Here is a 10,595-nt window from a genome sequence, read left to right on the forward strand (position 1 = left end):
CCCTCTCAGCCTTCTCTTCTCCAGGCTGAACAAGCCCAGCTCCCTCAGCCTTTCCTCACAGGGGAGATGCTCCAGTCCCCCCATCATCCTTGTTGCCTTCCTCTGAACTCTCTAGAAGTTCCTCATCTTTCTTGAACTGGGGAGCCCAGAACTGGACCCAGTGCTCCAGGTGGGGTCTCACCAGGGCAGAGCAGAGGGGGAGGAGAACCTCCCTCACCCTGCTGGCCACGCTTCTCTTGTCCTGTGCAGCCTGCCCTGGGTGACCCTGCTTCAGCAGGGGGGGTGGGCTGGATGATCTCCGGAGGTCCCTTCCAACCCCTGCCACTCTGGGATTCTGTGATTCCCAACTCCTGGCTGCGTTATCCTCTGCCGCAGCTCTGCGGGATGATAACCTGTACCTGTGCACGCGCTCCAGCCCAGCGCTGCCGTCGCAGCCTCTCAGCCCGCAACGCTTTCCCCCTGTCCATGACACCCTTAGTGCCATGGGACATGAGCGCCCAGTACGCGCTGGGCTTCCTTCATCCAAGCTCATTTTGTGGTCTGGTTGGGTTGAGTTGGTTGGTTTTTAAACCCCTAAGATGCCTTCCTGCAAATGTTCTTCCAACCTGTTGAGCCCAGACAGAAGTTTTCCAAAGGCATGTGCATGATTTAGGATGTGTCCGTTGACTTTGCTGGCGTTTGGACACCTTCATTCTCTGCAACTTCATTGTTATCTGCAGATGTTTTAAAATCAGGAGCGGTATGGTCTGCTGACAGTGCAGCCATGGAAAATTGGGCTTTCAAATCTGAGCGCGGAGACTTGAGTGAGTTCACTTTCACGCTGGTGCCGCAGGGCAGTGCAAAATTTTGGCCCCTGCCCAACAGCCATTACCTGAGTTCCAGGATGCGGGTGGGAGTTCTCAGTACAATTACAAGGCAAAATTAAACCAAAGTTCTCTTAATCTCTCCTGACAATCAAAAAGACCTTCAGAAGATGTAACTGCATTGTATTCAACCATTTACAAGGACATTAATTGTTTTTTCTTCTGTCATAATGTAGCAAAAGGATTCCTGAATCCCTGTTTAACGTGGCAGCAGGCAGTTTGTTTGGCTCTTTGTAGCAATCAATCTGTGTGCCGAACCAGTTCAAATTGGTGTAATCCCAGCACATGTCAAATGGGGATGATTAATATTTTCTTGAAAGTGAGCTGATGACTTCCTCCTATGACTTCTCCGCAAAGTAAATGTGACATGAGCTCTGGAGCCCTCAGCACCAGAAGGACATGGACCTGTTGGAGCGGGGCCAGGGGAGGGCTACTAAAATGATCCGAGGGCTGGAGCCCCTCTGCTGTGAGGCCAGGCTGGGAGAGTTGGGGGTGTTCAGCCTGGAGAAGAGAAGGCTGCGGGCAGAGCTGAGTGCGGCCGGTCAGGGCTTCAAGGGGGCCCAGAGGAAAGGGGGGGACAAGCTTTTTAGTAGGGCCAGCTGTGACAGGACAAGGGGGTAATGGTTTTAAACTGAAGCAGGGTAGGTTTAGAGTGGATCTAAGGCAGAAATTCTTTCCAGTGAGGGTGGTGAAGCCCTGGCAGGGGTTGCCCCGAGAGGGGGTGGAGGCCCCATCCCTGGGACCATTCCAGGCCAGGTTGGCCGGGGCTGGGAGCAACCTGATGTGGTTCAAGGTGTCCCTGCTCCTGCAGGGGGGTTGGGCTGGGTGGCCTCTAGGGGTCCCTTCCCACCCAAAACGTTCCATGGTTCTGTGACATTTTGGGCTCCTTCTGCTTTGCAGCATCCCAGCCCCTTTCTGAGTGGGGCTATGGGACTCCCATTTGCTTAACGCAAATTAGTTCTTTGCATCAGCTTCAGAGTTTCTTATCGATTTTTTAGCACATGCAGAAAAGAATCCTACAAAAAAAAAACCTGTCTCCACCCTGCTTTGTTTATCACGGTTCATAAATTCCTAAGAAAGATATTTCACCCGAGGGAGCCATGTGAAGAGTCAATGAAAAGCTGGTAAACTAACTTGGAGGAAGATCCCCGCCTGCTGCAGAGAGCTTGTGGGGGTTTTCATGACAAATGTTTGGGGAGGTCCTATCTCTTGTGCAGGAAACAAAACTTCTGGTGTTTTCTTTCAAAGAGAATAGAAACAAAAGTGAAAGGAAGCGCAGGGCCCTACAGGGCACTCCTGTTGTTCACATTTAGGACTTGGTCTTTATTCTGTGCTTTTCCAACCCCTTCATGGATTTCTCCCCTACCTATGACTCGGAACAGAACTGGTTTTGTGAGTAAACATATCAGTTCATGAAAGATTTTTTCAAGAGACGTGTACTCAGCTTGTAGGTGTCTCCCAGGCATGGTCCATGTCCCCCTGACCCATCATCTGAAAGCCTCTGTGGATATTCCTTATGTCTCTCATTTAAAGCTTTTCTAGTTAGCGCCAGTGTTGTAAGGCAAAATCAGTGAAGTTTGTTTTGACAAGCACAACGAGGAAAACAAGGGAAGAAAACCGCTGAAACGCGCCTCTTCCAGAAATGATCTTGTCACATTTCATTCTGAAGTTTTCAAATCTTCAAATAGCATTGTACAATGGTAAAATGTTTATGGGTTTCCACACCGACATAGGATAATACTCCAACCGTTTCCACCATCGAATGTGCTTGAAAATCTTTGCTTTCAATGCTTGCTTCTCTGCAGTCAATTTCTGTCTCTAATAGGTGTAAACTTATACTAAAAATAATTTTTTTTCAAAGGTTCTGGGAGTGTAAAATTACTGTTTTGATGAAATTTTACCGCAGTAAAACTGTGGGGTCGTGACACCGGTGGGAAGGAATGTCGTTAGCGACATTAAACAAAAGGCTAGACTAAAGCAGCGCCCCAGCAAACCCCCTGATTCATCCCGGCTCCTTCATCCTATTAAAGCTTACTCAGTGAACCATTTAATTAGAGATAAACTTTAATCTGTCCTGCGGACTCGGGACCTGTGCTACTTGGCATGTCAAGGGAACGCCTGGCACTGGACCCGCTGCGCCTGAGAACGCTTCTCCCCCCCACAGTGCAATCGATAGAGGGCTCAAAAAAAAGGATAAAAAAAAAAAAAAAAAAAGAAGGGGACAGAAGAAGGTCTCGAAAAAGTCCTTAGTTCTGTTTCCTCACCGACTGCAGCAATGGGGTGATGGAGATGTTTTCAGAGGTGGACCGAGGCTCGCAGGTATTGATAGCAATACTCGTCCCAGTGACGCAGATGGGTGTTATCGCCTCTGCTGTCGTTCCTGCCAGCCCCAGCACAGCAGAGCTGCATTTTCCAAGACTTTCTGGTACGTAGCAGTCCTCGGCATTGATTTCTCTGTGGAGTAGCAAAGGAGGTCACGTTTTTCATCACAAAGCACGTAATTGTCGCACTGTAGCTGCAAAGAGTGAACTTAGCCATTCTGGGGAGGAGAGCAGCCTCATAGCTGTGCTTTCTGGCTGTGGCTTTCCACCTCCTGGGAGCATGGCTTGGATTCAGCTTTTTGCCACCAAAGATGCTGCGGCCACTGAAGTCTTCCTTCACAAGCTTACTCCTAGCTTAGGTACCGGATTCCCACCAGAAGACACCCAAATGCTTCTGCTGGGTTGGGCTTTGCCACTTCAACTGGTGGTTCCTACTGCGGAGCCATGGAATACCTGGCTGTAAGAGCACAGGAAGGAATTGCTGTGTCTGCTTTCCCCCCCGAAGGGAAGGGGCAGCCTGTGCCCACCTTCGCAGCTACCAAATGCATACGTGGGGCACTGCCACGCTCTGCTTGGGGGGCACGGGCCATCAACAGCCTCGTCCTGCCAAGCCTCCCGGTTAAGCAGGCACAAAACGCCCGGTTTGTGGCAGCCAGCGCAGGGTTAACCTCGCACAGTGCTCCTCCTTTTTGCACATGTGCCGGACAGATCACATCTTGGCCCTTGCGGTTTGTTCATTCCTTCGTGGTCCGTGAGCCAGATTCAGACCTCATGTTTTTCTGTCAGTCGCAAACCATTGCAAATGCATGAGTTAATCGTGATTTATACTGTCATGGGATCAGGATGAGGATCTATTTATCGGCGCGGTGCCCTTTCTGCCGATGGTGTTACACAAACAACAGCGATGGTCTAGCTGGCCCACGATGAACCTATGAATTAATTTACTCAGACCCGACGTCTCTGTCTCAATGCCTCGAACAGGAGATTTGATAAATAGAGCAGGGAGTGCCTGTGCACACGCATGCCGCCCTCATTTCCAATAACGCTGTCGTGTTAGCACTCTCAATCTAACTTTGGGTCTCTCATTTTTAGTTGACAAAATACCGCACCTTTTCCCTGTGAATGTACTGTATATATTTCAAGCTTTTTCATTATGTCAGTTATATAGGGGTACTTCCAACCGTGTAGTGTCCTTTACAAGCGCTCTTTGTCTTTAAGAGAATTAGTACTTCTTCAGCTTTCTGCAAAATGTTTGCACTTAGAAAGCCAGTTCTTGAGTGCAAAGGAGCAGTGATATTCTCCGGATCTGCAGACCTTCACAAGACCATTGACTGTGGATTTGAGGTTTGTTGGCAGCATCTCTGGAAACTCAACTCCTGTGCTTTAACGCTGTCCTGGGCAACCAACCTGGTTTATTAGGTTGTTGTGGCTTAAAAAGGAAAGAGCACCTTCCTGATGTTAAAATTCCCAGTGAATTTTGGTAAAACTCCAGCCTTGGGCTGCAGGACCGTGCATGGTACCTGCCCTTCCGACATTCACTGGCTGGGCCGAACGCCAGGGATCGTGTCCCAGCAAAGAACCTAGATGTTACTCAGCGAATCGGTGCAATTAGTTTCACTGGGGTGCCTCGGTCCAAGATTCCTTGTCGTGTTTTTTAATGTAAATGGTTTATATGTCACTGTTTTTATTACTATTTGTAGTGCTGCAACTCAGAATTTCAGTTCCACGGGGAAGTCTTACATTTCAAAATTTCTGTTTGTCTTGGAGTGGAAGATTTTGGTTAAAGAAAAGTTTCCAAAAACTTCATTTTGGAATAGTTGAAAGGACTTTATCATTACAATAACATATATATCCGTTGTAAGGGCTCTATGGCTTTACTTTCCTGTACGTCACTCGAGATCACGGAGGTAGAAGCGACTCATTTCAGCTGCAGATCCCGAGGCTGCATCAGGCCGTGCCCCTGCTACCTTGTTACGTGACCAGACTTGCGTGAAGCGCCCGGCGATGCTCAGGGCCCCTTGCTGAGGGAGCGAAGAGAATGTTTACAGCTGCTTTTAAGTCTTTCTCTATATTATAGTCACAAAGTGATAGTGTTGAAACGGGGTCGTTGCAGCCCCAGCTCCGAGGGAAGCTGGGAGGAAATCCTTAACACACCTAGCTGCCCCTGCAACATTTCAGAAAGAGGAAGAATTGTCCCTGGTGCATAGCAAAGCCTTGCTAAGCAATCAGCTTAAGCCTCGAAGCATGAAATTTGATTATCTTTACCATAGGTGAGTGCTTTTAACCTCCACTGAAAATAGAAGACAAATATTTCTCCTTAGGGTGCCAGATATGTATGCAAAGAGAGGACTTTTTTTGGAGGCTTCTTCATGGTAAAGCATCTGTCACATACCTGTCTGTCTTTGTCTGGGCTACACTTTCCTCCTGGGACAGATTAAAATCAATGACAAAGCTGTAGGTAGAGAACTGAATGTGGCTTCTGCTTCCTCGCCGAGGGGAACCTGCCATCTGCCCCCCCCCCGTGGCGTTGCAGCCACGGCTCCTGCTCAGATGCGTGCTCCCAGCTGGCAGCAAAATGCTGTGGGTGCAGGGGAGACGGGGAGAAGCAGCTGGGGGTGATTTTGTCACTGATGTGAAACCCCTTGCCTGTTCCTGTAACTAGTAAAAACGGGCATAATGGATCGGACTGTGTATTTGTATTCTGTTAATTGGATGGACTGGTTTCTCTCTTGTGATTGAAAAAACGTGTGAAGTTAAATTCTCAGCTCTGTCCAGCAGAATTGTTTTGCCGCAGTCTCGGTTTGGCTTGGTCTACAACATATTTAATCGGTATTGAGTATGTGGGGATTTATTTTTGCATCTACCACCAGCACGACCATTGTGAGGATACACAAATGAAAGTGGGGAGTAGGTTTGTTTGTATTTGCACCCGCTAGACCTATGCATCTATGGCAAGAGCACCAGGTCATGTAAGGTGGTGGTACCCATCGCTGCCTGTGCACCTTCTGGGTTTACTCACTCCGTGTCCTGCTGCTGTGGAGGTTTTGGGACTGCTTGGTGGCTGCTTTGTTCTGGGGGGTGATTTTGGGAGCAGGTGAAGTGGACACGGCATATACTGGTCTCCGTTTGCATCAGCCCCCACACAGGCACTGGGAAGTATTGTGGACTGCTCTGATCCGTGGCTTGTGGGTCTGGCTCCCGGGGTGATTGCTGACATGCTGCATGCTTGAATCGAGCTACTAATTATTTTAAGACACACAGGTTTTTCTACCATCTCTTTTCTGCCTGTTGAAAGACTTCATGCCAGTGGCTAGGAATACTCATCTGCTCAGTCATTCGGTGTGATTAGTATAAAAAATAGGCAATAACGGGAAGAGAATGTGGCCCTGAATATGGTAGCTATTTGGCCCTGAGTGAGGGACACGGAGGACTTTCTGGGAGTGGGGTGTAGTGATTCTCGCTCGGAGAACGCTGTTAAATCCTTCGGGGCGGCGGTACCTGCGCCATCTCAAAGGTGGCTCTTCTCAGGTTAACAGCAGGGGATTGAGGGGGGCTGCGAGAGCTCGGGGGCTCTCCAGGTTAGCCGGGGCTGGACAAGGCTATCCAGGGCACCCGAGGGAAACTTCAGAGGCTGGTGAGCAGGGAACACGTGGCAAGTGCAGGACTGGCAGAACGTGAATTACTTGTGCAGATTGCTGGGTTATCAGTTAGTTGAAGCAAAGTTGAAGGAAGCATTGGACTCGGTGAAGATGCCAGTGATACCACAGCGGTGATAGAAAATGCACATGCTTTTCTGCTGTAGGAGGTGCTGCACAAATGTCATGCAAACATGGCAATGCAGTTACAGAAGCACCTTTTTGTGTACCTGGAGCGCCGGTGCCCGGTTTGTATTTTCAGTTACGCTGAGCAGCAAAGGGGTTTTCCTTCTCTCCTGAAAAATCTGTCGTTATATAGTGGGGAGCAGAATTTCCTCATAGCTACAAGCATAGAGAATATTAAACCAGCCCTGTGGCCAGAGTGCCACGGGGATGGAGCCTGAGCTGGCGTGGCCTTGATTACTGATGGCAGATTTTGCCAGGTGGGAGGTGTTTTCTTGGGCTTGTAGAGCACTGAAACTCGGTGACACAGGGCTTGAGGAAGAATAGAAAGCGAAGCTGTCTCTTGGGTCAATATGTGTTTTCATTTCATCATCCCTACTCCAAAGTTGTGTAATATTTAACTGAAAAAACATTTATAACTGTAACAATATTTAACTAAAAGTTAACTGCAGTATACTTCACTGAGCTGCAGTATATTTACTCTTGGGGCTAAGTTTTTCGCTTTTCCTCGCTCAAATTTTTCCAGTTAAACTCAAGCTGACATCCGTTTGCAAAACAAGAACTCGAGTGTCTGGGAATAAAGACCATATAACAAACACTTCCCCAGCCTCTTCGAAGCAGGATTTCCTTATTTACTTGGGAAGGAAGTTGGAAAAGATTCCTGACAATAAACACTAATGTAAAAGATCTTAAAGTGGAGGACATAACATTTTTAGAAAAAAACAACTGTGATTTAGAGCTGTGACAATGACAGCGATTGCTATATGCAACCCAGTCTCTCATTCTGAACAACCCCCAGCACTTGGGTTTTCCCGTTAATTTTTAGCTAGGACCGAGGTGGGAGTTAATGCAGGAGTAGCCCACCAAGCAAACCCTGGAGACTTTTTTTGTAGCTCAGCCACGAAAACATTGCCAGCTTGTGCATTCAACTTTGTTCAGTCATTACTCCTGTTTGCCTGACCACCACAACAATAGCAGCAGGTTAACTGCTGCTCTGGTCACACAAGGGTTGTTAAGTCATTTATTAACAGGAAAGTTTATTCAGGCAATGCAAATAAAGCGTAGCTGAAAACAAAATGTAAGATTGTCAACACTTAGAAGGAAAGAGCTTTCACGGAGGTGCTTTGAGTCTTACCAAAGTCTCATCCTTCTTTATCGCAGAATTGTTTAGGTTGGAAAAGCCCTTTAAGATCATCAAGCCCAACTGTTCCCCTAACCCTGCCATCCCACCGCTAAACCCTGGCCCTAAGCACCTTTATCCCAGGTGTCTCCTCAGACCAGAAAACACGGGATTTAGGAATCCCTATGATTTCAGCTGGTGCTTCCTGGTGGATTTTTAGGGTTGTTGGGTCTTTCTATAGCTGGAAATACAAGCTCCTCAAATGCTGCCCTCATCTTAGCGTGGGCACGGTTCCTGAATCAGGGAAAGGATTGATGACCAGGTCACCCAGCAAGAGGGAGAGGCTAGGAGGGGTGGCACATAGGCTGTGTGCAAGGGGTCTGCGGTGGGTAGGGTCTGGAAACTTTGCAAATCCCTGCTGCCCCCGTGTCTGCAGAGGACCGGGGCAAGCCTCGGACCCCTGCACTTCCTTGTCTTACCAAGGTGTCCTCCGCAGCCAGAGCAGCGGCAGTACCCAGCCAGCCCTTCAAGTGCTGTGCTGGAGCTGACCAGGACAACTGTCGGTGGGGCTGCCATGCAAAGATAGATCACAGAAAAAGGGAAAAAAACACTTTTTCTAAAAGTTTGTCTGGATTCTGGGTGTTCTGGGAACTGTTTCAGAGCAGGGACACACCAAACCATTGCAAGGATGCAGCTGAAAGCACGGCAAGCTGCATAAGGGCAGCAAGGGATGGGAGGAAACACTTAAAACAGTTTTTCTGCCAAAGACAGTGTCCACGGGATGACACCATCTTGGTATAGTTGACCTTTTCTAAGGCCCAGAGTTTATAAAGGTGCTTAGATGTCATAAGGAAAAGAAAAAAAATAATTTTTCCAATTTTACAGTGAAGGAGGAAAGATTGGAAATACAGCAAAGGCATGTCCTGGAGATTCAAACGTAAACGCAGATACGAAAGGAATCCAGACTTGCCTGTAAAATGTTTCGCAATAGTAAAACCATTTCAGAACTTTTTATTGATGAATGTTGAAAACTTGTGTTGGCAGAATCAGTGTTGGCAGAATCAAGCGCATGAGACGGCCATGGAGAAGGCTGTGGAGGAGGTTTATGTCCTTATTAAAGATACATGGACGTACGTAGACAGATATGGAGAAGTGCAGCTTGAAGTCCGCGTTGCGTGTCAGTACTGTCTGACTGGGTAGAACATTGCACTTCTTTAGTGTCCTCTCCTGGATAATTCTGGATTGTGAGTAGATGTTGGTTAAGCTGGTTAAGGATTTGTGGTGTTTGGGATATAAGAAATGGAAACGTTGCAACAGAATTCTGAGGTGGAAAAATTAAATACAAAAGTAATTTCTTTAGAACTAGGAAGAATTATCACCAAAAGGCACTTGAAAAATAATTGCTGACTGCAATCAGCCCGTAAAACAGTTCTTCAGCATAGTTAGATTGTAAAACTACCTCCATGACTGACTTAATTAAAACAATTACCTAGGGGCTTGCCTTGGCTTAAAATAATATGTTCCTTTCTATGACTTTGGGGGACAGCTGAACTTGATTTCCTTGGCTTCTGCAAGGCTACAGTCCAGCAATATATTTGGGACAATTAGGTCCTTAATCACCTAGAGAAGCTCCGTTGCTCCATCACAGCATGCCGCTCAGCAGAGCGCTGTTCCCAGCACAGGCAGTATCCTGGTGGCAGGCACAAGGGCTGAAACGGAGTGGCCTCGTGCTAAAAGAGAGTGACCCAAGGGCTTAAATCGAAAAAGCGGACCTTAATGTAGCAGGTGCAGGTTGGTGAAAGAAAATCGCCAGGAGACGGTGACATGGCATCACAGAAACGACCGCTCTCTCTCAACCAGCTGCTGTTGGCATCAGGGGCAGGGGTGATAACGGTGACGGTAGGGGTGGGATGCGATAATCGGATAGGATATGATATATACATACACATATATACGTGCAAAGCACAAATGGTGAATGATGCTTATGAGATGTGTGGTGTTAGCTGTGTTCATCCCTTCTTAAAGAAAAGAGCCCCACTTCATGCCTGCTCCCTTCTTGCTCCCCAAGATCTTGCTCTTTACCTTGGATCAGCTCCGGTCCCCATCAGAGCCAGTATAGCTCATTAATTAATCTGGCAAAAAGCCAGATAGGTATTGTCTGGGCTAGCAACGAGGACTGGTTCAGTGAAGAGCCCGGCAAGCCCGGGGTAGTGCAAGGAGAGGTGGGAGCCTGTGCCAAGCGAGGAGGACCCTTCCCTGGCCATGAGATGGGCTCAGCTGCCCATCCACCCATCCAGCATCAGCCTGAGCCACTCCAGTGTCTTTTTGTCAGCGAGGAGGTTGAATCTGGCTCATCTCCGCTTCTTCTAAGTTGATCCTTCTGAGAAAAAAGGGAAGACTCAGTGAATGGTTTTCTATTCCCCCAGTTACAAATTTTTATAGAGTATTTTCAGGCTGCTGGGACTCACTTGTC

At 47.8% G+C, this 10,595-nt stretch overlaps 1 protein-coding gene across 1 annotated transcript in view; it reads right to left on the reverse strand.

Moving 5' to 3' along the window:
- The window catches only part of TNFSF10 (TNF superfamily member 10), a 15,455-nt gene extending 8,764 nt beyond the window's left edge, over positions 1-6,691 (reverse strand). Inside the window, exons 1-3 of the mRNA XM_035901189.1 lie at positions 6,683-6,691; positions 5,078-5,205; positions 3,128-3,317 (exon numbers count right to left, since the gene is read on the reverse strand). Of these exons, the coding sequence (XP_035757082.1) occupies positions 3,128-3,317; positions 5,078-5,205; positions 6,683-6,691 (327 nt within the window). The remainder of the gene's footprint in view (positions 1-3,127; positions 3,318-5,077; positions 5,206-6,682) is intronic.
- Between the last annotated feature and the right edge of the window lie 3,904 nt (positions 6,692-10,595).

The sequence above is a fragment of the Egretta garzetta genome, unplaced genomic scaffold (genome assembly GCF_000687185.1).
Source record: "Egretta garzetta isolate BGI_Z169 unplaced genomic scaffold, ASM68718v1 scaffold429, whole genome shotgun sequence".
NCBI classification, from domain to species: Eukaryota; Metazoa; Chordata; class Aves; order Pelecaniformes; family Ardeidae; genus Egretta; species Egretta garzetta.